We start from the raw sequence: 24083 nt of genomic DNA, 5'->3' as shown, positions 1-24083 counted from the left end.
GTGTGACGTCTCCCTTTTCTCGGCACCCGATTGGTCCTCCGGTCCCAGTTTAAAAAGTAGACCGCGGAAAGATCAGAGTCAACAACGGGAGCTACGTTAGCGACAGCGTTTCGATGTTTTCCACTTTAAATACAGTGTGTGGAGAATAAAAGAAACAGAGTGAGTTTAAAACACTTTAAAGTCGTGTAGCTGTGATTTAATCTGATGTTTTGTTTCTCAAAATATGTTAAAATAAAACATAACGCGTGTATGTAAATAGAGTTACCTAGTTGTGGCTAATGCTAATAATAAAGCTAACGGCAGTTTAAATGTTTAACGTGTTTTGTTGTTGTTTTTATTATTCATTTCCTTTCATGTCATTGCTTGACCAGTAATATAATCCGTATTACTTTTGTGTGACTATGTTGTACCGTTTCTTGAGAGGCCGATCAGATGTTTACAACTAACTGGATCTGGTTTTCTTCTAGATTTGTTCTCTTCTTTGTGACCGCATGCAGAACTCCATTAGTTTTTGTTTGTTTTTTTTTACGTTTGACCTGTCTTCTTTGTCTAGTACCTTATATACAAACGTGATAGTGTGTGAATACATTTTTTTAAATCGTCAGGTTGTCCTTTTAAAATCGGCTTTGATATAATTCATCAGACATTTTGGTTTATGGCTGCTAGCCGTCGCAATGTTTTGATCTGTGGGATTTAATCTTTAATAGGATGATGGCTGGTTTTCCTACAGGGTGTTGGGCAAGTTTTTAAAATATAACCCTGATGATGATGTGACTGATGTTTACATGTGTGAGCAGAGATGATGGAGTCATGTTTTGCCGGGAAGCCGGAGAGAGTCGGCCCCGTGGAGGTGGATGACCTGAGGAGAGACCTGCTGGGTGAATTTGCTGCTCTGCCAGCGCAGGTGCGTCTACCTGTCAGAGCCAGTCAGCTGCTGATGTGGTTGGAGGTTGTGTTGATGACTGGTTCTGTTGTTCTCTAAGCAGGAAAGCGTTTCCTCACAGTCGGAGAACCTGCAGGTTTACCTGAGGGTTCGACCGTTCACTGCAGCCGAGAGCGAGAACGGAGAAGCACAGGTAAGAATCACAGGGAGATAATGTGTTGCTGAGTTCAGTGACAGGAGAGTAGATGTATGATTTATCTATCTTCCCTTCTTAGGACTGTGTGACCATCGAGGGGTTGGACACTGTGGTCCTCAAGGCTCCCAGGAGCTGTCAATCAAACCGGCAGAGCGACAAGTCCCTCCCACAAACAGCCCAGAGATTCACTTTTACGCAGGTACAGATGTTTACACCATTCCTCTACCTCTGTGTTTGTCTCTAGTCTCCCCATGTCTCTTCTTGTCGCATGTTGTTCTGACGTTATGTCCTGGTTCTTGTGTTGTTGAGGTGTTTGATCCAGAGTCCAGTCAGAGGAAGGTGTTTGAGGGTTCAGTTCGTGGCTTGGTCCGAGATGTTCTCCAGGGAGGAAACTGTCTGGTCTTCACTTACGGAGTCACCAACGCTGGAAAAACCTTCACGTTCCTCGGTAAGAGACATTTTCTGCCTGTTTGTCTGGCCAAAAGCTTTTGTGCATCTACTTGCACCTGGTCAGTCTGTCTCTCTCTGTGACAACTCCACTCAAACACTAGTCGGCGCTGTCCTCTACCCGTCTGCCTGTCCCTCAGGTCCGGACCACGACTCTGGTCTGCTGCCCAGGTCCCTGGCCGTCATCTTCAACAGCATCGAGGGCCGTCTGTACACTCGAAACGACCTGAAGCCCCAGCGCTGCAGAGACTTCAGCAGACTGACTCCAGACCAGCAGTCAGCAGAGAGCAGCAGCAAGAAGAACCTGCTGAGGCTGCTCAAAGAGGTCAGACGCCTGGACACCAGGTACAGCTCCATCGCTTGGTGTGAACGTTTGCTGACGTCTGCTTTCCGTCCACAGAACGACAGAAATCTGACGTCTGGAAGATCAGCTTTTCTTGAAGGTCAGTGATTTTATTAGAACGAGACAGAAGATGAAGGATTCTCCTATGACACCAAACATCCTTATTCAACTATTTACTAATTCGGTTTCTTTTCATTGCCTGATGATAACGCTGCAAATTTCCTCACTAATTGTTAATCCGGCCTAAATGGTGAAAAGAGGTTTTATTTCCACAGATGCTTTAACCCACTGTTGGATAAATGAAAGGATTATCTTATCGTTGTTGTGCTCAGGCTCGTCTCTGAACTCTGACAGCAGCCTGAACAGCGTCTCAGAGGCCGACAGTTTCTGTTTGGACGTCAGCTCAAACGTCCGTTTCTCTGTCTGGGTTTCATTCTGTGAGATTTACAACGACAACATCCACGACCTGCTGGAACAGGTGAGACCCACCTGGCTGTTCTTCTGATCCTGGGACTAATAAAACATTAGTTAGTCTGAGATGAATAACACTGCCGACCTTGTTAATTACTTCAGGGTTTTTATTATCTAACATAAGATGAGACAGGTTTTTATTTGTTACATGCACAGTTATACATGGTACAATACGTAGTGAAATATATTCGTGTACATGCAGCCTGTGGTGAAAAAGTTATAAATACACATAGCACACAGGGTAAAATTAAAGTGTTTATACATGCAGATTATTTACAGTATTTCTCAACAAAATGCTGATTAAGACTCAGAATTGAGCAGATGGATGTCATGGGGATAGAAACTCTTCCTCACTCTTCTTGTTTTGCCCCTGATCTGATCCTAAATGTCCTAAAGTTGTTCCCCTGTAACTTCCTAAAGTCGTCTCCTGGAGTCGACTGGATTCACCCCAATAAATCTTTCTTTAAGTCAGAGTTAATGTGGAGAGGCTGCTGCTTCTTTTAGCAGAAGGAGCTTTGACGCTACAGACCTGATTTGGTTTTTTGCAGAGTTCACATGAATAATTACAAAAGATTGATCTGATAATTATAAAAACACACCTGCATATATACATGTACATAAACGTAGTCGGTGCTCGTTTCAAACTGATGGATATGTGACGTTCAGGTTCCCAGTGGACACGTTAAGAGGACGGTGCTGCGACTGTCTCAAGACATTAAAGGAAACTCCTTCATCAAAGGTAACAGGAGATTAAACCGTTCGCTTTGCGGCTGCGCTGTGAGGATGCTGATGTGTTGCTGATGTGTTTGTGTTTTTTTTGTGTCTCAGACCTGCGCTGGGTCCAGGTGAACAGCTCCGAGGAGGCCTACAGGGTGATGAAGATCGGGAAGAAGAACCAGAGTTTCTCCTGCACCAAACTCAACCAGCTGTCCAGCAGGAGGTCGGCTACGTCTCTGCTTTAGACGTTCAGCGTTAACTCCCGAACATATAAACGTTGAAGCAAATAGTTCCTGATTTAAACCAGTAGATGGAGCTGTCACATTGTCATTGCATCCGTTATGTTTGGTTTAATGACCTGAAGAGAGAGGAATGACTGGATTCAAAAAGTCTGAGGGCAAAAGCAAAAACACATAGAAGATGAGAAACTAGAGGGAGAAGATGGAGGAGACGAAACCAACAAAGAAACCTCTGGAACAGTGGATTCAGTTTGAAGTTAATACGTTTAGTGACTGAAATATCTCTTAATTTATCAAATAAGGAAACACTCAACAATAAATTATTGTTTCAAATCAAACTTTATTTACTGTATATAACAGTTTTCACATGGATTTAAAACAACAATCAGAAACAAATTGTTTGACAGTCTTTGTTTCAAACATGTAAGTAAAAAAAAAGTAAAAAAATATTTATAAATGGATAAAAAAAGAAGAAATATAGTGAAAAACCAGAACAGGTACAGGTGGACAAATAAATAAATTAAAACCATATGCTCGACTTCCATTTAAACGAGACAGTCAATATATTATTATTAACGTATCAGTATAAATATTAAAAAAGCTGTAGTAACTATAATTATACTATAACTTTTTTAATATCTGTACCGACATGTTAATAACAAGGTTTTTACTTCCTCCTGTGCCCCTTTCATTATTTCACAACTAGAACGTAGAAACCTAAATATGAATAATAAATATATGGATAAAATCTAGACAAACAAATGTCTAAAAATCTTCTTTTACGTCTGCAGCCACAGCATCTTCTCCATCAGGATCCTCCGAGTGGACGACGTCGGAGTTCCCAGAGTCCTCGGCATCAGCGAGTAAGATAAGACGAGTATGAGGAGGCGGAGTTTACCTGCATGTACCTGGATGTGAACGCTGACTCCGTGTTGTCGTGTCTTCAGGCTGGCTCTGTGTGACCTGGCCGGATCGGAGCGCTGTTCCCGGACCCACAACACCGGGGAGAGGCTGAAGGAGGCGGGGAACATCAACAGCTCTCTGCTGACGCTGGGGAAGTGCATCAACGCCATGAGGCTCAACCAGAACGCCAAGTGAGACCTCGCCCTGGTCGTCACGCGCGACGCAAAACAGCTGCAGCTGGTTCTGATGCCGAGGTTTCACCGTGTCTCTGCAGGTTCCAGCACCACATTCCCTTCAGGGAGTCCAAGCTCACCCACTTCCTGCAGTTCTTCTTCGGTGGTGCCGGCCGAGTCTGCATGGTGGTCAACATCAACCAGAACTCGTCCTGCTTCGACGAGACGCTCAACGTCCTCAAGTTCTCCGCCCTCGCACAGAAGGTCAGAACGTTCTTTAGGAACCTTTTATCTTTACCTCCATCCAGGAACAACCTGGAGAGAAAACATCACGATTAATTTTCTTAGAATTCGTCCTGTAGGAGAAACTCTTTGCTCTGAGAATCTTTATTAATACGGGTCCAGGACTTGAGCTGCCTCCTTGTCGTCAGGTTTGCTTGAGGCTAATGAGGGAGGTGTATCCGTCCAGGTGGTGCTGTTGAACTCGAGGCCGGCCGTCCTGGACGACGACGCCCCCCACAGGTCGGCCATGGAGCTGTCCATGCTGATCGACGAGGCCGACCGGCGCAGGAACGGGTCGGGTCGGGGCAGGAAGAGCTCGATGGTCGCATGGGAGACGAGTCTGGAGGATTTACTGGAGAATGAGGACGACGACGGCGAAGAGTGGGAGGAGGAGGAGGAGGAGGACGAGGAGGAGGAGAGTGTGATGGAGGGAACGGTGCTGGAGGCAGGAGGTGAAGGGGACAGGACCATGGAGGAAGAGCAGAAGGTAAAACACTGGTTCAGTGTTTACTACGTTTACTACGTTACTTTCAGTTCAGTCCAGTTTAAATGTGAGAATCTACAATAATCAGCATTAATCAACGTTTCATCGGCGGATCAATAAAAACATCATATACACGATACCAACATTTACACAAGGGAAACATTTGTTTTATTTTTGTTTTGTAGATTTTACTTTAACAGAAAGAGGAAAAAAAAATGAACGACTGGTTTTGTTGTTTACTTACATAATGTTGTTCATTAAACCCACGAAACTAAAACTCAAAACTTTAATGATCCACGAGGGAAATTAAATGAAAGTGTTACCTAATAAAATAAAATAGAAAATAGTACAAACAAAATATATGAACAAACCTCAACTTTAAAGAAGGAGTTGGAAGGTTTTCTGTCTGGTTGGTGGATTTATTGTCAGTGATATGCACATGAGGCCGACTCACTTCTTTCTCTTTGATTCCTCTCGTACACGTTTGTCCTCTTTGGCTTTTAAATCAGGTTCTCATTGTTTTTCCTGTTTTATGATTTTAATCTCTGTGTACAGCACTTTGTTCAACTGTGTCATTTTAAAGTGCTCTGTAAATAAAGGTGGATTGTCTCTCTGTTTGTGTTTGTGTTGTGTGTCGACAGTCGGACCGAGAGGCGGCGCTTCGCCTGGTTCTGGAGGCTCAGATCAGAGAAGAAGTCAGCGCAGAGTTCATGGAGCTGTTCACGAAGATGGAGAAAGACTACAGGTAATGAGACGTTATTATTATTCTTATTCTTCTTCTTCTTCTTCTTCTTATTATTATTATTATTATTATTATTATTATTAAAGCCTTTATTTAACCATTGAGATCAGTCGTCTCTTTATCCAAGACTGGAAGCTCGTATTGTTAAATTCAACAGCAGTTTCAACACAAAAAAAAAATAACCTCCTGAGAGCCTGCGTCCTCATATGGGGACATTTAGTTGTAGGTTTGTTGCAGCTTATTCAGCTTCATTTAGACTTGTTGTCTTCATCAGTGGACGCTTTAGTCTGCCATCTAGTGGTAGCAAAGCGTCAATACACTAGCGGAGGTAAGAACATGATAACGAACTGATTCATTCTGCAGCTCATCACAAAACCTCATCAAACTCTGAAACTTGTTTATTTGTGCTCATTAATTTTTCTGGTTTGATGTGATGCGCAAATTTAACACATTTCACACAACAGTAACGAGCTACGACGTCACTAATTAAAAAGTACTCGTTTCATTGTTTGCAGTTTTTTTTTTTTGATGTTCAGGAATCAAAATAAATAGTTCTGATAATTTCTTACACACTGATGACTTTGTTGTATTACACAGCAAAACAATCCCCGTGTCCACATATGAGTGCATTTAAAAAAATAATAAAAAAACTACAACAACTAGGTCCTACTACAAATGCAAAGCAAACAGGAGCTCAGGCCTCAGGATTAATGCTGGTCGAGGGGTTTTTGTTTCTGTGCGGCTGAAGACGAGGTGATTTTATTAATTAATTTTTGTTCCAGTGATCGTCTGGAGAAGGAGAGGGAGATCCTGGAGGAACGAGCTGAGAAGAGAGTGGAGATCCTGAAGAACCTGGTCAACAAGACGTCCGACCCGTCTGCTGTCGACGCTGTCGCCGCTGACTCCAGACAGGTGAATAAACGGCTGCAGACTGTGAACGTCTGGTTGTGGAAGCCTCCGCTGATCAGTGCTGCTGTTTGCAGGAGGAACAGGCGGCTCTGCTGGAGGGAATCATCAGCTCAGTGACCGAGGACCTGCAGAAGATCCGACAGGACGCTCAGAGCGTCCACCACTGTCTGACCGAACAAGCACACACTGCAGGTACATACAAATACACACTGATGGGGATGGCTGCTGCCATCAAGGAGAGTCATTACTATGGGGTGGGGGGGTCTGGTCTGGTCTGGGTGGAGGCTACATGTCTAAGTAACATCCACATGAATGAATGCCAGGTCCAAAAGTGTCCCAGCAGAAACACTGAAGTGTCACGAGATGTTATCTATTGTCCTGTCAGTGGTCATAATGTTGTGGCTGATCGCTGTACATACTCACAGCTCTGTGTTTCAGTCGATGTGACCTCTGACCTTTGTTCCTGCAGAGCTGGAGGCGCTGCGATTGGAGAATCAGCAGTCACGTGATCAACTACAGGAAACCAAAGAGGTGCCTCTTCTTCCTCTGCAGTGTCATCCTTCTGTGGTGTCTTCTTCTTCTGTGGTGTCCTCCTATTCTTCTCTGTTGTCTTCTTCTTCCTCTGCTGTGTCCTGTTCGTCTGTGGTGTCGTCTTCTTCTTCTGTGGTGTCCTCTTCTTCTTCTGTGGTGTCCTCCTCTTCTGTGGTGTCTTCTACTTCTTCTTCTTCTGTGGTGTCATCCTTCTGTGGTGTCTTCTTCTTCTTTGGTGTCATCCTTCTGTGGTGTCTTCTTCTTCTGTGGTTTCTTCTTCTTCTTCTGTGGTGTCTTCTTCTTCTGTGGTGTCGTCTTCTTCTTCTGTGGTGTCGTCTTCTTCTTCTGTGGTGTCCTTCTCCTCTTCTGTGGTGTCCTCTTCCTCTGCGGTGTCGTCTTCTGTGGTGTTCTCTTCTTCTTCTGTGGTGTCGTCTTCTTCTTCTGTGGTGTCGTCTTCTTCTTTGTGGTGTCGTCTTCTTCTTCTGTGGTGTCGTCTTCTTCTTCTGTGGTGTCGTCTTCTTTTGTGGTGTCGTCTTCTTCTTCTGTGGTGTCCTCCTCCTCTTCTGTGGTGTCTTCTTCTTCTTCTGTGGTGTCCTCCTTCTGTGGTGTCTTCTTCTTCTGTGGTGTCCGTCTTCTTCTGTGGTGTCCTTCTTCTGTGGTGTCCTCTTCTTCTTCTGTGGTGTCTTCTTCTTCTGTGGTGTCCTCCTCTTCCTCTGTGGTAAATTAACGGCAGGTGTCTGGTGTGTTTGGTTGTGATTCTCCTCCAGACTGTGGAGCAGCAGCGTCAGAAGTTGTCGGAGCTGATGGAAACGTGTCGGCAGAAGGACGACGTCATCGTTAAACTGCAGTCGGCCGTGGAGAACGTCACCAGAGACGTAAACACTCTCGCTTTATTTCACACCTGTAGCGAGGTTCAGGGGCCTCGGAGGCCTCTGGTAACCTGGTGATGTCAGGTTCATTAATTAATTACCTATTTCTGGTCACAGAGGTTCTGAGATACTTTTTCCCGTCGTTTTTCTGCCTCTGGTCTGTTCAGAATCATGAAGGATGAAGCAGGGATGAAACCATTAAATCCACCATTAATGTGTTCATCTGCTTTAAATACTGACAGACTTTGGATCAATAGACTCTAATATAGAGGTTTATTACCTGTAACTAAAGGTGTCACAATTTAAAATGTCTGGACAAGGAGGAAGGAGGTCAGAGGTAGGAGGTACCATCTGAACCAGGTCCAGGGTAAAACTCTACATAACTGAGGTCTAATTTCCTAAAGGAGGCTCAGAGGAGGAAAGAAGGAGGTTCGGACAAAGAGGAGACCAGGAAACGACAGCATGACTCCATGGAAGAGGAGGAGGAGAGAGGAGGACACGCCAAGAGGAGAGGTCAGAGGAGGACGGAGAGGCGACGGAGGGGAGGAGGTTCATTCTGCAAAACGTTGACTCCTTTAATTCTCCTCATCCTCAGCCGTTCTGGAGGAGGAGATCTGGAGGCTGCAGGAGGAAAACGACAAGAAGGAGGAGACCATCGCTGAGCTGAGAGAGAGGGAGGAGAGGGGGAGGATCCTGGAGGAGGAGCTGGAGACAGAGAGGAGGAGGCTGGAGGAGGAGCTGAGGAGACGGGAGGAGGAGGTGGAGGAGCTGAAGAAGGAGCAGGTGTCTCTGGAGCAGAGGGTGAAGACGCTGACAGGTGAGAGCTCAGAGTTTCACACGCTGAAAGTTTGTGGACACGTCGTTGTGTAAATGTATTAAACATGTCCACATATTTCTGCAGATCTGGACCAGTGTCCAAACTGTGACTCCGTGTTCTCGTCTCTGGAGCTGGAGCAAAGAGAAACAGCTCGACTCCTCAAGGAGAACAAAGCTTTGGTTAACGGCATCTTCCAGCTACAGACCGAGGTTAGACTCCTGCTCCTCCTCCTGCTCCTCCTCCTCCTCCTGCTCCTCCTCCTCCTCCTCCTCCTGATGGCTTTCATATTGTATTCTCCAGGTGTCCAGTCTACAGACTCACCTCCAGGAGCAGAGCCAGAGGTCTGACAGCCTATCAGAGGAGGTCAGTGTCACTAGGACCCGCCTCCAGGACGTGGAGAGCCAATCAGAGGAGAAGAACAAGTCCCTGGTCAGTCTGACACAGGAAGTGGAGCGACTGAGGCAGGAGGTCAAGGTACCGGAGTCTGATGAGATGGTAACTAACTAGTCCCATGTTCCTGGAGTCTAATGAATTAAATGAACTGCTCCTCAGGAGGAGGAGGGGAGGAGTGTTTTCCACGCTGCCCTGGAGGAGCTGAAGAAGGAGAGCCATGCAGCTCTGGAGAGATGTGCTCAGAAAACCCAACAGATCCAGGAGCTGCAGAAAGAGAAGAGGCGACTGGAGGCGGCGCTGAAGATCAGGTGATGTCACATCAGTCTCTCCTTCCTTCTCTCTCTCCTCATTTCTTTTTTACGTTCTCTTCTCCCCTCTATCTTCTCTTCTACTCCTCCTCTCTCCTTTCTCCCACTCCCAGGTGCTCCTCCTCACAGAGAGGAGGTGATTAGTTGTGGCTGCTAATTGTTTCCTGTTGAGCAGGTGCGGTGAGCTGAGGGAGGAGCTGACCAATCAGAGAGCAGCGTTCACCCAGCAGCTGCAGAGCCTGAGGGCGGAGCTTGAGTCTGAGGGCGGAGCTCTGCGAGGGAGACTGGAGGAGATGAGGAGATCAGAGGAGGAGAGGAGGAGGAGGGAGGAGGAGGAGAGGGAGACGAAGACAGGTGAGGATGGATGAGACATGTGGAGACGACTCCTGATTGGTTGATGTGTTGACTGATGGGCGTGGTTTGTGTGTTTGTGCGTCAGAGCTACAAAGAGTCGTAGCAGAGAAGGAGAAACTCCTGGATGAGACGCAGACTCTGAGACGAGGTAACGTGGACGAACACGGGAGGACATGTTGTCTCCGTTGCCTAGGTAACCATGACCTTTAACCTGGTGGTCGTTTGTGTTTCAGAGCTTCAGCATCTGAAGGAGGAGCTGCAGAGGAGGAAGGAGGAGGAGGAGAAGGAGAACAGAGTGGTGGAGGAGAGGAAGGTGTCTGTGGTGGAGGAGCTGAAGGAGGAGATCCAGAAACTCCACAAGAGGAGGAAGGAGGCAGGAGGGAGGAGGAGGGAGGAGCTTGAGGAGGTGAAGAACGAGATTGAGCGGCTACAGGAACCGGCTCCTCTCGGATCCAAAATGGCCGACGGGAAGAAAACCCCCGGGAGGAAGAGGAAGAGCTGCGAGGTGGAGGTGGGTTCAGGTGGTTCAAGGTGGTTCAGGTCTAGTTTCAGTCTGGTCTCAGGAGGAGCTGACCGTGGTGGGGGGGTCGTTTCAGGATCTGGTCTTCAGCGAGAACAAGAGGAACAAAAGGAGAGGAAACACTCGCAGCAACAAACAGGTGAGACGTCACAGAGGACGGGAAGTAGAGGAGGACAGGAAGTAGAGAGGACAGGAAGTAGGGAGGAGGACAGGAAGTAGGGAGGAGGACGGGAAGTAGGGAGGAGGACGGGAAGTAGGGAGGAGGACGGGAAGTAGAGAGGAGGACGGGAAGTAGGGAGGAGGACGGGAAGTAGGGAGGAGGACGGGAAGTAGAGAGGAGGACGGGAAGTAGGGAGGAGGACGGGAAGAAGAGAAGAAGTAGAGAGGAGGACGGGAAGTAGGGAGGAGGACGGGAAGTAGGGAGGAGGACGGGAAGTAGGGAGGAGGACAGGAAGTGGAGAGGAAGTAGAGAGAACGGGAAGTAGAGAGGAGGACAGGAAATAGAGAGGAGGACGGGAAGTAGGGAGGAAGACAGGAAGTAGAGAGGACAGGAAGTAGGGAGGAAGACGGGAAGAAGAGAGGAAGTAGAGAGGAGGACGGGAAATAGAGAGGACGGGAAGTAGAGAGGAGGACAGGAAGTAGAGAGGACAGGAAGTAGGGAGGAAGACGGGAAGTAGAGAGGAAGACGGGAAGTAGAGAGGAGGACGGGAAGTAGGGAGAAGGAAGGGAAGTAGAGAGGACAGGAAGTAGGGAGGACGGGAAGTAGAGAGGAGGTAGAGAGGAGGACGGGAAGTAGAGAAGAGGTTGGGAAGTAGGGAGGAAGTTGTGGTTTAAATGTGTCTTCTTCCGAAGGACAAGAGAGACGGAGTTCTACAGAAGACGAAGGAGCTGATCCACAGTTCTCCGTCCATCCTCAGCAGTAAAGGTCAGTCACTGAAGGACATCAGGGACAATAGAGACAACCAGAGACAGCCAGGGGGGTTAATAGTGTCTCCATGGTTACCATGTCCTCCTTTAAACGCTGCAGCTAAAACCATCATGGGTCTGGTGAGCGGACGGTCGGTGGAGAAGGAGAACGTAACCACGGCAACCCGGCGAGGACGCAGGAAGCTGTACGGGACGGACGCCTCGTCTCAGCTGCTGGACTCTCCCGTCCTGGTGAGTGTCTCTCTGCCTCTGTGAGGACATGAGGACGTCCTGGTCTCTAAAACGTCCCTCTGTGTTTGTTTTCAATCGTCAGACGTTGGGAGGAGACGAGGACAAAGAGAGCGACCATGTCATCATCAGGAGACAGCTACGCTCCAAGACCTGCAGGAAGTGACATCATCACTGGGAGACGAGTTTGTAGTTTTTATTTTTACTTTTATTTTTATTTTGTGTTTTCGGGGTCAATAAAAAACTGTGACGCAAACAGTCTTTTTCAATTCATGGAAAAAATAATAAAAAGTGATTCCCCGACTCCTCTGCTTCAGTTTACTACTGGAATAAAGACGGCCACTTTATTAGGTACACTAGTCAATAAATTCCAATCTGAATCCTGTTTTAGTATCAGACCAACAGGAAGGAGGCGTTTAACATTTGGGAGGTGTTATTTTAAAAGTAGCTTAAACTTTATTTTAAAGGCATTAAGTTCAATTATTTTACAAAATGAATTCATTATTAAATGTTTTGATTTTAAAATAGTTTCTCTAGACAAAATCATTTTTAATAAAATATGTTAGGTTTTTCTTTTTTAAATGTAATTCTTTTTTTTAATATTTGAAGCGTTTTCAAATATTTTTTAAGTTTTATTATTTTCGGGCATTACATAAGGATTTCTTTATTAACAGACCATTTTAATCACATTTATTAGGTTTTTGTATTTTTTTTATTATTATTTTTTAATTATTTGACTGATTTTTTTAACACGTTTTTATTATTTTTGTTTATAACTGAAGGATTTTTCTTTTATTAAATATTATTTTTAACCTGATGTTTTTTTTTAAGTGATTTCAAATGTTCTTATTTCTGGGCATCACATTATTGGGATTTCTTTCTTTCAATACATTTTGTGATTTGAGTTTTAAGTAATTCTTTTTTTAAAAACTTTTAGCAATTTATTTTTATTATAAACATATTTAATCTCATTTAAATATTTAATTATTTCTAAAAAGAAATTATTCTGATTCGCTCAGAACTTCCTTCTTGTCGTTTTTCTATTTGTCTATTTGAAGAAAGTCTTGAACGTGTAATAAAATGTTTGGAGCTCTGGAGGAGTTGATGTAGAACCTGATAAACACTGGAGATAAACTGAGATGATCTGAGGAGATGAAACATATTTTAGAACAAGCTGCAGTTCAGTAATTGCACTGAATGAATGAAATGAAACCCAGTAGCAACAACATCTCTGAGTTTTTAGAAACTAAATCTGAACCTTCATGGAGATTTAGAGCAGGACATTAAAAATAAATTAAAATAAATCCCCTTAAGAACTTTTATTTTAAAACCTACAGGAAATGAACACAGATTTGGAAAAAAAAAAGTTTCTTTTATTGATGAGAAATGTTTAAGACAAACATCAAACGTTTACTTCCGTCGCTGTAAATGATCAACAACATCTGCAGCTTCTTCTTCTTCTTCCTGAGTTAAAGCCTGAAAGTTTTCCTCCGACTTTCTACCGGAAAAAGTAAAAATCCTGATCGACGATCGACTCGAACCGGAAACGATCGTCGGAAAGCACCTGGTCGGCTTCTCTCCTGGGAGCCGAAGCATCGACGTTAGCATCGACGTTAGCACCGACGTTAGCATCATGACGCGTTCAGAGCCGCATCGTTAACCACGAACTCTCCCAGACTGGTGACACTGGGGTCGATGCTGGGTCAATAAAACACGTTCTGCACCAGAAACAAATGAAATCACAAATACGTACAAATATATAGATTCTGTTCAAACAAGTAGCAGCTAGTAAAAAGGTAAAAAGGTGTCCAGTTTATTCGGTACAGGCGGCTCCTGCTGTGGCTTTAGTCCGTCCAGAGTTCAGATAAAAACCGTCGATGCTCGTCACCGGGTTCAAAGCGTTTGTCTCTGGACTCTAAACCATGTTTGATCGCTTTCCCCTTCGACGGATCCCATTTCTTCCTCCAAATCCACCACCCCCGTGGTCAGACGGGGTGGTTGCCCCTAGCGACGGTGAGCCGGTGGTGGACGTGGCGAATCCCAGTGACGGCGGCGAGGACGACGGCGCTGGCCAGCAGGGCGGCGCCACTGAGGAAGAAGGTGGCGGTGTAACTTCCTGTGACATCGACCAGCCACCCTGAAGGAAGAGACGAAGAAGATCGGCATCTAAAATATTTATTAAGTCTAAAAACATCCACACGACCTCAGCTTTTAACCCGAAATGACTTTTAAAGTGATTTACATTTTATTTTATTACAGAAAAAAACAAATCTTAACTGCTGGTGTAATTCCTTTTAATTTTTTTATTGTAGAAAATTATTTTTAAAAACCAAAAATTTTAAGTCTCCTTAATTACTGTTGTAATTAATTTGATGTTGAGTATTTCTTATTTAAAATAATTTTTAATTAAGTTAGAAAATACTGGAGAAATATTTCGAATTAGTTTAAAAAAAACCATTTAGGTTATTTAAAGTGATTTCTTAGTTTCATAATTATAATATTAAAAAATAATGAATAACTGTATTCAAGATTAATTTTAATCAGGTTTTCCTTTTTAATTATTTCATGGAAAATAAAAATAAAATATCTAAATATAATATAAATATTTAAAATTATTTCAAGATTTTGGGCCATTATTTGCCATTTTTATTCAGTCACCAGAAAATTCCAGTGATTAACTGTTGCTTATTATAGTCACAATTATTTAAATAATTAAAAAATATATTTCAGGTGATATCAGATCAGATACATTTATTTATTTAATGTATTTATTTTAAATTAAATTGTCTTTTGATAACTTCTTGGTTAGGGTTACCGAAAAAAAAAACGAAAAAACTTTTCTTTCTAAAAATTTCAAAAAATTTATATGAACCAAACGTAAAGACAGAATACACTATGGATAGAGAGAAAAATATAATAAAATAAATAAAATCAGCCTATATACAACAACGGTTCAATGTTTGGCTGCAGCTTGAGTCTTTACTGTCATTATGAGAACATAACGAAATTTTCTCTCGGCTTAAAAGCGCATGTATAATACACAGACATTTAGAAAAAACACCCTTAGAAAAAAAAACATGTGCAGAGAAAATGTAAAGTGCAGTTTTCTGCAAATCCCAGTCGAGTGTAATAATGTGCAAATAAGGTGCAGCGAGGTGCAAAATGGCCCAGAAAGGTGCAGAAATATGTGCACACCTCTCAGGCTAGAGTCCTTTTTGTGTTTGTGTTGTGTTTTTTGGTCCTAAATGATGGAGGTGTGTGCTCACCTCCGATGGGGGGGCTGAGCAGGTAGGGGATGGCGTGCAGGAAGTAGACCACGCCCAGCGCAGACGACAGGTACGGCGCCCCCACCACGTCCGACGTCACCACCGGGATCAGGGCCACGTAGGCGCCGTCGAAGTAGCCGTACAGGACGGCGAAGGGTACGAGCAGCGGGAAGGAGCGGAGCAGCGGCGCGAACAGGCAGCACAGCCCCTCCATCCCCACCGAGCAGACGTAGCAGGCCAGACGGTACGGCTTCAGACACCTGGACACATTCAACAACGGGTTATTTATACGACACAAGTCAGACACAACGCAAGATAAAAACAAGATGATATTAAAAGAAGGAAGCAACACAAAGCAAATAAAAGCTTTCTGTCTGAGATCTGTAGTTTTTTGGGGGTTTGTTCCAGGTATGTGGCCATGCACAAAAACTACAAACCGCTTCTCCATGTTTGGTTCCAACCCTCGGGACGCAGTTAAAACTAAACCTGCCACAAATGATGGACTCAAGTACCACCTGTACTGTAACGTCCTGTACATTCCTGCATGTACGAGCTTTGACTTTACAGCTCATGTCTTATTATTTTAGGTCCAGCCTGGACTGAAGCTACCTTCTGTCGGTCAACCATCCGAAGGTGATGTTCCCCACGATGTCGATGACGCCCAGGATGGACATGAGGAAGGCGGCCTGCTGGTGGTGGACGCCGACGCTCAGAGCGTACGGCACCAGGTAGACGAAGGGAAGACTGCAGCCGCTGGCCAGGAACAGGAAGGACACGGCCAGACCCAGGAAGTCCGGCATCAGCAGGAAGCGGTACTCCCTGCTGGACAGGAAGCAGGAGCTGAAGCTCCACCTCCTCAGGACGCCGTCGGCCTTTCCTGGAACCACCTGGGACACCAGAGGCAACGAAGACTTTGCAGATGACAAGAGGCCATCTTTGGACTCTTCGGACTCTTTGGACTCTTTGGACAGTTTTAAGGCGAGTTCGGTGTCCTGAGATGAGACGTCACCTAGAGAGGAACAGATGGAATTTAAGGAGTTAGAAAGAAAGTTGTTGGGTGGTTTTTACGGAGAGGGACGTCCCTACAGGGGACGACTCGGGGACATTAAGGATCAGATGGGGTGATACTGGATGTTTAACGTTCCCTACGTACAGGGCTGCTTCTCCTCCTTGCTCCCTTCGTCCTCCTCGTCCTCCTCCTCCTCGTCCTCCTGCGAGGTGATTGGTCGGAGCAGGGCGCCACAGACGCACAGGTTGGCTACGAAGGCGCTGAGGACGAGCAGCGCCCCCCTCCACGAGTAGCGCTCGATGAGCAGCGTCACGGCCGGAGCCAACACGAAGGTCCCGATGCCGCTGCCCGACATGGCGATGCCGTACGCCAACGCCTTCCTGCGGCGGAAGTAGCATCCGACCAGAGCGATGGCCGGGGTGTAGCAGAGGGCGAAGCCAAGACCTGCCAGGACCAGGGACGATCAACCAGTCAGGACAATTAGAGACAATTAGACATAAAGAGGTAGTACTGGAATAACTATAAACAAATAAAAGGATAAAGCAAATGTCAAAAAATAGGTACAAAATATAAAACACTGAAATGACGTAATGACCCACTTATTCAATTATTGCACTTGTTTGTGTTACATGTTGTCATGTCTTTATTTGGAGACGAGTTAATCCTCCATAGACCAGGAACCATGTGTGGTAACTTTATCTATCAGTGAGGTTTATTGTCATGTGGTTTTCATTGAGCCAATCAGAGAAGATCCAGGAAACATCGTCAGGTCTAATCAGGGTCTAATGTGGTCTACAAGGTCCCCCTCTGAACTGGTTTATTAGGAACCATGAAGAAGAACAAGTGTCATAATGTTTCTAATGTGATGATGTTGATGATGTTCTACTGCTCTAAATACATGTTTACATTAGTTTAAGGACCAGGAACCAGATATGAGACATTCATTCATCTGGATTTAACTCAGGAACATTAAAAAATATATTTCAGAAAAGTAAAAAAGTCTTTTTATGTCCTATAACCAGGTGTCCTTCAGACGGTCTAATCGGACCCACAGATGAAGACATTAAGTGTAATGTTTTCCAGTTAAAGTAAGTCTTATTCCTCGGTTTCACGCGAAAGTTTAACTTTAGAAATGTCCAGCTGTTCATTCCATGTTTTGTAATATGAAAACACTTCCATGATGTTCTTCTTTGCACTAAAGCAACAGGGAACATTATTATTCTTGTGAAACTGTAAAGACGCCTCGGGGTTACAACCTGTGAGTCCGCCCATGCTGATGTAGAGCATCTCCAGGCTGGTGGCGAAGGAGCTGATGAGGAGGCCGCACGAGGACAAGAGTCCCCCCAGCATCACGGCAACCCTGCACGACCAGCGGTTCCCCACCAGGCTGCCGACCGGAGCTGCACAAACACAAACACATGTTCAGCTGGTTGGACGTGAAGCGCTCTGGAAACCGCTGTGAATGTGGAGCGAGGGCCCTGACCACAGAGCATCGTGGTGCAGTCCACCAGGCTGTGGATCCACGCCGTCGCCGCGTAGTCGGCCTCAAAGTGAGTCTGAAATTCCACGAAGAAGATGGAGATGCACCTGTAGACACAGAGGAGCGTCAATTATTAGAGTTACTACAGTATTTCTGTTATCGATATCAGCAGAAAAACATGTATCGGATTATATTTCAGCACTTCTACCAGCAGAACACGATCACAACAACAGCTGAGGTTCTAACAAAGTAGCATTGTTTCACGACACAAAATAAGTAATAAAAGTATGTACGATTCGTATCGGAAGTGAAAAAATGCATTGGGACGCCGCAAACTCCTTTTTGTTTAAATAAACAACATTTCATCTATTAAACTTCTTTTTTAAAGCTCTTATTAGACTTTTTCAAACTAAAAGCAAACAAGCTCCAGGTTGTCGATTATCCAAAAACAAAATCTGACACTAGGAAGACTTGTTGGGTTTCCTTTTTTGTTTCTTTTTTTTCAGTTTAATATGGATAACTTTAAAATCACCAGCTCCCTCCCACCCGACCGACACCGGTAGGTTATTGAGCAGCGCCCCCTGCAGCCCCGAAGAACAAACAACCTCTTCACTACATGTTTCAGTTGCCAGATGGTTGTTGTTGGGTGGTTTCTAATGTGCAGGCACTGGACTCATACGAGAGGTTCCTTCAACCAATCAGAGCCATTTAGTGGTAAATCAATTCAACTCCATGGCACACGGATGATGAAGAAGAGCCTGATGAAGATGATGAACCAGAAGAAGAAGAACTAGAAGAACCAGAAGAAAAATATGTTTCTCCTTCACAAACTTATGTCTCAGCACAGTAGAACCAGGTTTTCAGGTTTCCACTTACACCTTAACGACAAGGGACGGGTCCAAAGGTCTTTGGAGGACAACTACGTCCACATTTAGTGTGCATGTCAAACTAGAGCACCAGTGGACCAGTGGACTAATCTCCCATCAATCTACAATAACCTGCAGCTGTAACCATAGTAACGTTAACATGGCCGCTGCTAAATGCCCGGATATGGAAACCTCTCACTGGAAATGAATGAGGCGCCAGAGTGAACCAGATTATTGATTAATGATCATATCTGCTGGCAGCGCTGCAGGGCAGGTCAGCGCAGGGTCAGGTAGAAGTTGTATAACCATCACATGTGCAGAAAGAATGTTTCGTGGTGGACTTCAGGCTGCAAGACACAAATGTTACGTAACTTGTCTGACTGGGAGCATCCAAGAGTCGAAGCCGAAACCCCCCAACACGTGTTTTCTGTTTCTAAACCTCAGGAAACATGGGTCAAAGGTCACAGGAAAACAGCAGTTTGTGTTTCTGCCGGGAAACCAGATTAACGCTCTATTTGTGTTAGTTTTACCTGGGACCTGGTCCTGTGGTTCGTCTCGTATTTTGTGTTTCTGCTGCAGGTCAGGAGATAATTTACACTTTCTGACAACTTTACAGTTACTTTGCAAATTTTAATGGAGAATAAATTCCCAGGAAGAAACAATGGAAGAACTGTCAGTATTTTAAAGCAGATGAACACATTAATGGTGGATTTAATGGTTTCATCCCAGGTCTAAATGTGTGAATGGGTCAGAGACGTCTCCATTTGCTCCCTAACATCTGTCCACACTTTGATTTATTAAACATCCTTCATGATTCTGAAGAAAAAAGTCTAGAAAAAGTAAAAAACTAATCCCAGAGAGTCTGATTCTCTCTGGATCAGTTTTATCTCAGGACCTCTGTGGTACCAGAAACAGGGTTCAGGTCATTTGTGGTGTAATTATTACTTCACAAACTACAAGAAGATGGATGATTCACACAGGATTAAGATCACAGACGACCAACATTATAACAGATTACCAGAGGTCCCAGACTAAACTGGTCCAGTGTGAACGGGGCTAAAGCTACAACTGCAGAGTCTAGACCTGATCTATGCAACCAAAGAAATTCAAACCTTTAGCTCACACTTTTCAAATGCAAAAACAAAATGAGATGTTACTGCAGGAATGTGGCCGGACCTTTTTATTAACATCCTGATCTGACCTGGTCCCTAGAGTCCAGGTTAGAGTCCAGGCCTGGGATCTCATCAACCAGCATCTTCTCCATCAGAAAATCTGTCCAATCGGAGCAGTAGGCGGGACTAAAACGCGATATCAGCCTGGTAGGCTCGGTATTAGCATTAGCCTAACATTGCCCTAGCTGCTTTAGTTTCTGCGGTTGCTCTAGTTTTTTTTATATTTAGTTGTTTCAGTTTCTATCGTCGCTCTAGAGTCCTGGTCTCTAGATCTGGTCTCTAGACTTCTGATCTAGCTCTTCCTTTATTTGAAGCTCAACAACGTTGCCTCCATTTTAATCCATTTTAATTTGGGAAGCTTCTTTTGTTCCTCGTCTTAAAATGGCGATTGTGTTCGGATCAGGATTGGGTTTCAAACTGAAAACAGGACTGACGAGTGGAAACAAAGTCAGGACAGGATTAAACTGATTCCGTAGCTGCTCGAGATGTTTTAGTTTCTGTACCTGGCTGCTCTAGTTTGTGCAGTTGTTCCAGCTGATTTTGTTACTGTGGTTTCACCAGCTTTAGTTTCTGCAGTTGCACTAGTTTCAATAGTTGCTCTAGTTGCTTTAGTCTCTGTAGATTCTATAGTTTCAATAGTTGCTCTAATATCTATACTTGTTTTAGTTTCTGTAGTTTCTACAGTTGCTCCAGTTACTTTAGTTTCTGCAGTTGCTCTAGTTTCTAGGTTTAAATAGAAACTGTGGGTACAAATCATCAGAAACTTACATTGACGTCTAGATGTAGTTGGGGGCGGAGGTGGGGTGGGGGGCTCTAGTTTTTATAGTTGCTCTGGTTGCTTTGGTTCCGGTAGTTTCTATAATTCCTGTAGTTGTTTTAGTTGCTCTAGTTTCTGTGGTTGCTCTAATTTCAGCTTGTGACGTTATCAACTGATGAAATAACGATTTGTGAAACCACCTGAAGAGACGAACCTGAAAACGTGTTACATGAGGACACAGTGTCCTAGCGGGGACCCTGAATGCACCGTGTGGCCTTCGCAGCCCCTGATGTGGAGTCAGAGACAGGACCTGGTGTTTGTTCAGGTGTCAGAGTCTCAGCGAGGCCTTCAAAGCGTCTCTTAATGTTTCAGCTGGAACACAGTGGAGGTCAACGGGTTTACAGTTTGGATGAAATGTCCCTTTACTGCAGACTGGACAAATGTCCTGAAGAGGCCACCGTACAGAAAGATCATCAGTCTGTCCTGTTTTATGTTTTATCTGTGAATCCGTCCAACATTTACATTTTTTCTTATTTTACGACAAAATAATTTCCCTGTGGGATCAACAAAGTGATCTTGAATCTTGAATCATTTATTCTCACTCTTGTCTTGTGGTCAGAAGAGCTGGAGGTTAGCTTAGCATAAGTAAAAAAAAAAAAAATCTTGCTTGTCCACAAGTAACAAAACCAACCCGCCATCACTGATTAACACAAATCAACCACAAACGAGTCCTCGTCTCAGTAAAGTTAATAAATGTTACAGGTTGGACAAATAATGCAGTTTACAGTATCTATGCTAAGCTAACTAGCCACGGGTTAGTGTTTAACATGGACATCTGGGGGACGCCGTTAACCTCCATCCAATGATTAAGTCCTCTGTCTGGGTCTGGTTATTATTCCTTTTATAGTTTATAGTTGCTCTAGTTGTTTTAGTATTTATGCTAAGCTAACTAGCCACAGATTAGTGTTTAATATGGACAACTGGGGACACCGTTAAACTCCAGCCAATCAGCAGGTCCTCTGTTCGTCTGGGTCGGGTTATTATCCTCTTTATCTATGTTTCATGTCCTTTCAGTTAATATTTGCAGAGGCTGAAATCAGAAGTCAGACGCTTCCTGTGAGCAACTAAAGAATCTGTCAACAAGTTGTTTACTATCAGCTGTAAGACAACCTTGTGTGTGTTTGCGTGTGTCAGGCTGAGTATTAATTTAGCTTGTGAGGACATTTCTGGTGCATGTTTCGACAAGACGTTGTCTTGATGCCAATCATTAAATGTTGGTATGTTGTTTTATGTTGTTGTGTGACAGAGTGTGTTAATGTGTGTGTTACAGTGTGTGAGTCATGGTGCGTTTCTGAGAGGCGTTGACAGGAACAGACGCTCATCTTGTCTTCACATCAGTAAAACAAGCTGCTTCATGGAAAAAAAAACAAACAACTTTAACTATTCATAGACTGAGCTGCAGCTGCTGGTTGCTGCTCTAGTTGCTCTAGTTGCTCTAGTTGCTCTAGTTCTTGGGGTTGCCAACCTTTTAGAAACTGAGAGCTACTTTAAGGGTACAGAGTAATACGAGCGTCTACCTGTTTGATACAAACCTCCTGAATAACGCAGTCATACAGTTCACCTCTAATAGTAATAATGAATCCTCTCACATTAGTGCAAATAAATCCTCAAAATAAAGAAACAATGATTTACATGGACACACAACTATACTCCCTCCCTCTCCTTTTCAGGCATGTAGAATATGGAATATTTATTTTATTTTTTATTTTGTGTTGCTCATGTTCACTGGGTCCATTCCTGTGTTGCTTTATACATGTTTGAAACTAAAGATTAGAGCCATCCCATCCCTGACTCCTCTCTCTCTCGACTCTTTGAGGTTTTCATTAACTACCAGTAATATTTAAAACAAAAAACACACACACACAGTGTACGTACAGGCCTGAACACGTACTAAACTCAGGTGTCTCTCCACATTTTTCCACGTTGCCACAGTAGCTTCACAAATCAGACATTCATTTGTTTCTTTTACTGTTGAAAAAAAAAAAACCTTCTTGTCATTTACTGTGAAAATAGTACGTTTTCTTTCATTTTTCTGCTGTTTTTATTTTGGAGGTAAAGCCCACACGTTGCTGTAGTTGCTCTAGTTGCTCACTGTTTTAATTTATGTGGTTGATGTAGTTGTTTAAGTTTGGGTAGTAGCTTTTTGTATGGTTTTAGTTTCTATTGTTGCTCCAGATGTTTTAGTTGTTTTACTTTCTTTGGTTACTCTAGTTGTTTGACTTTATCTCATTGCTCTACTTGTTTTACTTTCGATCGTTGCTCTAGTCGTTTTAGCATCTCTTGGTGATGGTAAATGGTAAATGACCTTGCTTTTATATGGAGCTTTTCTACCTGTTGGTTTCAAACCTCTAACCTCTCAAACGACACAGTCGCCTCTATTGTCTCCGATAAGAACCAAATCACCATCACAGTCATGTTCTGCCTCGAGTCAGAATAAATCACCTCTGTTTGCTGCATTTAATGAAAACATCAACCAATGCTGCACATACATCCACAACTATTACGAAAAATGACTGAAGAAGACTCATTTTTTTACACGTACAAATCCTAAATTAGAAGCGTAACCTATTTGAAGTGTTATTTTGTGGATGGTTTTCACACCCGACCTCTAACCCAGAGTCACACACATGGTCCTAACAGTTATTGGGAACTATTTCACAACAGCTTGGACCCACGGGTGGACAAAGAGACACTCACCTGTTCAGTGTGTTCTACCTGAAGCTGCTTTTGGCCTCATGATGCAACTTATATGTTTATCACACACACACACACACACACACACACACACACACACGCGTGTCTATCAACAGGTGTGTGTGCTATTTTATGTTATGTTATTCTATTTTCTATATGTATGTGTGTGCGTGCGTGTTACCTGGTCACTGCGCGCGTGCACACCGTCACCATGAAGCAGCAGCCCACGATCACCCAGCCCCAGCCGCCGTCCGGAGGACCCGGACCCGGACCCGGACCCGCACCCTGCCGCTTCCCCGCAGCCATCCCTGCAGCCGCAGACCGACCCGAGCCGGTCTCTGGTCCCGGTCTCGATCCGGATCCTGGTCCCAGGTAATGAGTGCCTCCCGCTGAAGTTGTAGCTGCAGAGCTCCAGGTCCTCGTCTCTCTCTAGACCTGAGTCCAGCTGAGACCAGTAGCAGTAGAAGAAGAGGTGCTCCGGTCAATAAGTGACCAGCTGACCCTCAATCATTAACCAGGTCCTCAGGGCCCCCCTTCTGACCCCGCCAGACCCTCTCTGGTTCGGCAACAACAACATGTGCAGACGGGACACGGGACGCTTCATTCACCAGACCCGCACCTCCCCCCACCCAGGGCGGGGAGCGGGTCTGGTGATCTTAAAGAAGCGCACCCAGTCAGACTGGTCTGGCTGGTGTTTATGGGTGTAGGTTTACATCCTGTGGGGGAGTTAGGTCACCGGGTCACATTTACAGACCAGGACTACAACCAGGGTCAGGACCAACACTGGAGGCAGAACCAGGACCAGAACCAGGGCCAGATCCCCTCTACAGACCAGGACCAATATCAGGATCAGAGCCAGAACCAGAACTAGAACTAGAACCAGAGTCAGTCCACTTCTACTGTAGTTTCTAATACAATATTGTATATTGTGGAGATGTGGCGCCCCCTGCTGGCTCAGGCCCTCACTGTTTGTTACATTACAATAAGCTTTTGTTTGTTTAAATAATAACAATAATAAAACTATAATAATAATTCATCTTATT

General features: G+C 44.4%; 2 protein-coding genes across 3 annotated transcripts; one reads left to right on the top strand and one right to left on the bottom strand.

Annotated features, from left to right (window-relative positions):
* The first annotated feature begins 36 nt into the window (after window positions 1–36).
* Window positions 37–12039, top strand: LOC125022958 (kinesin-like protein KIF20A). 2 transcript variants are annotated; one of them, XM_047609971.1, is made up of 31 exons: window positions 37–159; window positions 798–904; window positions 987–1076; window positions 1159–1278; window positions 1389–1527; window positions 1667–1851; window positions 1927–1969; window positions 2202–2347; window positions 3007–3079; window positions 3169–3280; window positions 4088–4159; window positions 4244–4390; window positions 4474–4636; window positions 4842–5141; window positions 5780–5883; window positions 6663–6792; window positions 6864–6981; window positions 7259–7320; window positions 8088–8195; window positions 8594–8702; window positions 8785–9006; window positions 9091–9215; window positions 9307–9480; window positions 9559–9707; window positions 9883–10061; window positions 10147–10209; window positions 10295–10572; window positions 10658–10720; window positions 11434–11506; window positions 11609–11739; window positions 11822–12039. In XM_047609971.1, the coding sequence occupies exons 2-31, from the start codon at window positions 800–802 to the stop codon at window positions 11900–11902; spliced, it is 3864 nt and encodes a 1287-aa protein (XP_047465927.1). In that variant the 5' UTR covers window positions 37–159; window positions 798–799; the 3' UTR covers window positions 11903–12039. The 2 variants fall into 2 exon arrangements, with proteins under 2 accessions (XP_047465927.1, XP_047465925.1); XM_047609969.1 differs by having other exon boundaries at window positions 984–1076.
* A 1337-nt stretch (window positions 12040–13376) lies between these two features.
* On the bottom strand, window positions 13377–23670 carry LOC125022960 (monocarboxylate transporter 12-B-like). Its single transcript, XM_047609972.1, has 7 exons — window positions 23222–23670; window positions 17495–17598; window positions 17268–17411; window positions 16156–16455; window positions 15612–16011; window positions 15003–15262; window positions 13377–13873 (listed from the first exon to the last, which is right to left on the bottom strand). The coding sequence occupies exons 1-7, from the start codon at window positions 23344–23346 to the stop codon at window positions 13722–13724; spliced, it is 1485 nt and encodes a 494-aa protein (XP_047465928.1). The 5' UTR covers window positions 23347–23670; the 3' UTR covers window positions 13377–13721.
* Window positions 23671–24083: the final 413 nt, after the last annotated feature.

Source organism: Mugil cephalus, chromosome 16, assembly GCF_022458985.1.
Source record: "Mugil cephalus isolate CIBA_MC_2020 chromosome 16, CIBA_Mcephalus_1.1, whole genome shotgun sequence".
In the NCBI taxonomy this organism is placed as follows: domain Eukaryota; kingdom Metazoa; phylum Chordata; class Actinopteri; order Mugiliformes; family Mugilidae; genus Mugil; species Mugil cephalus.
Note: the sequence above shows the minus strand (reverse complement) of the source record. Positions and strands in the feature narration are given on the sequence as shown.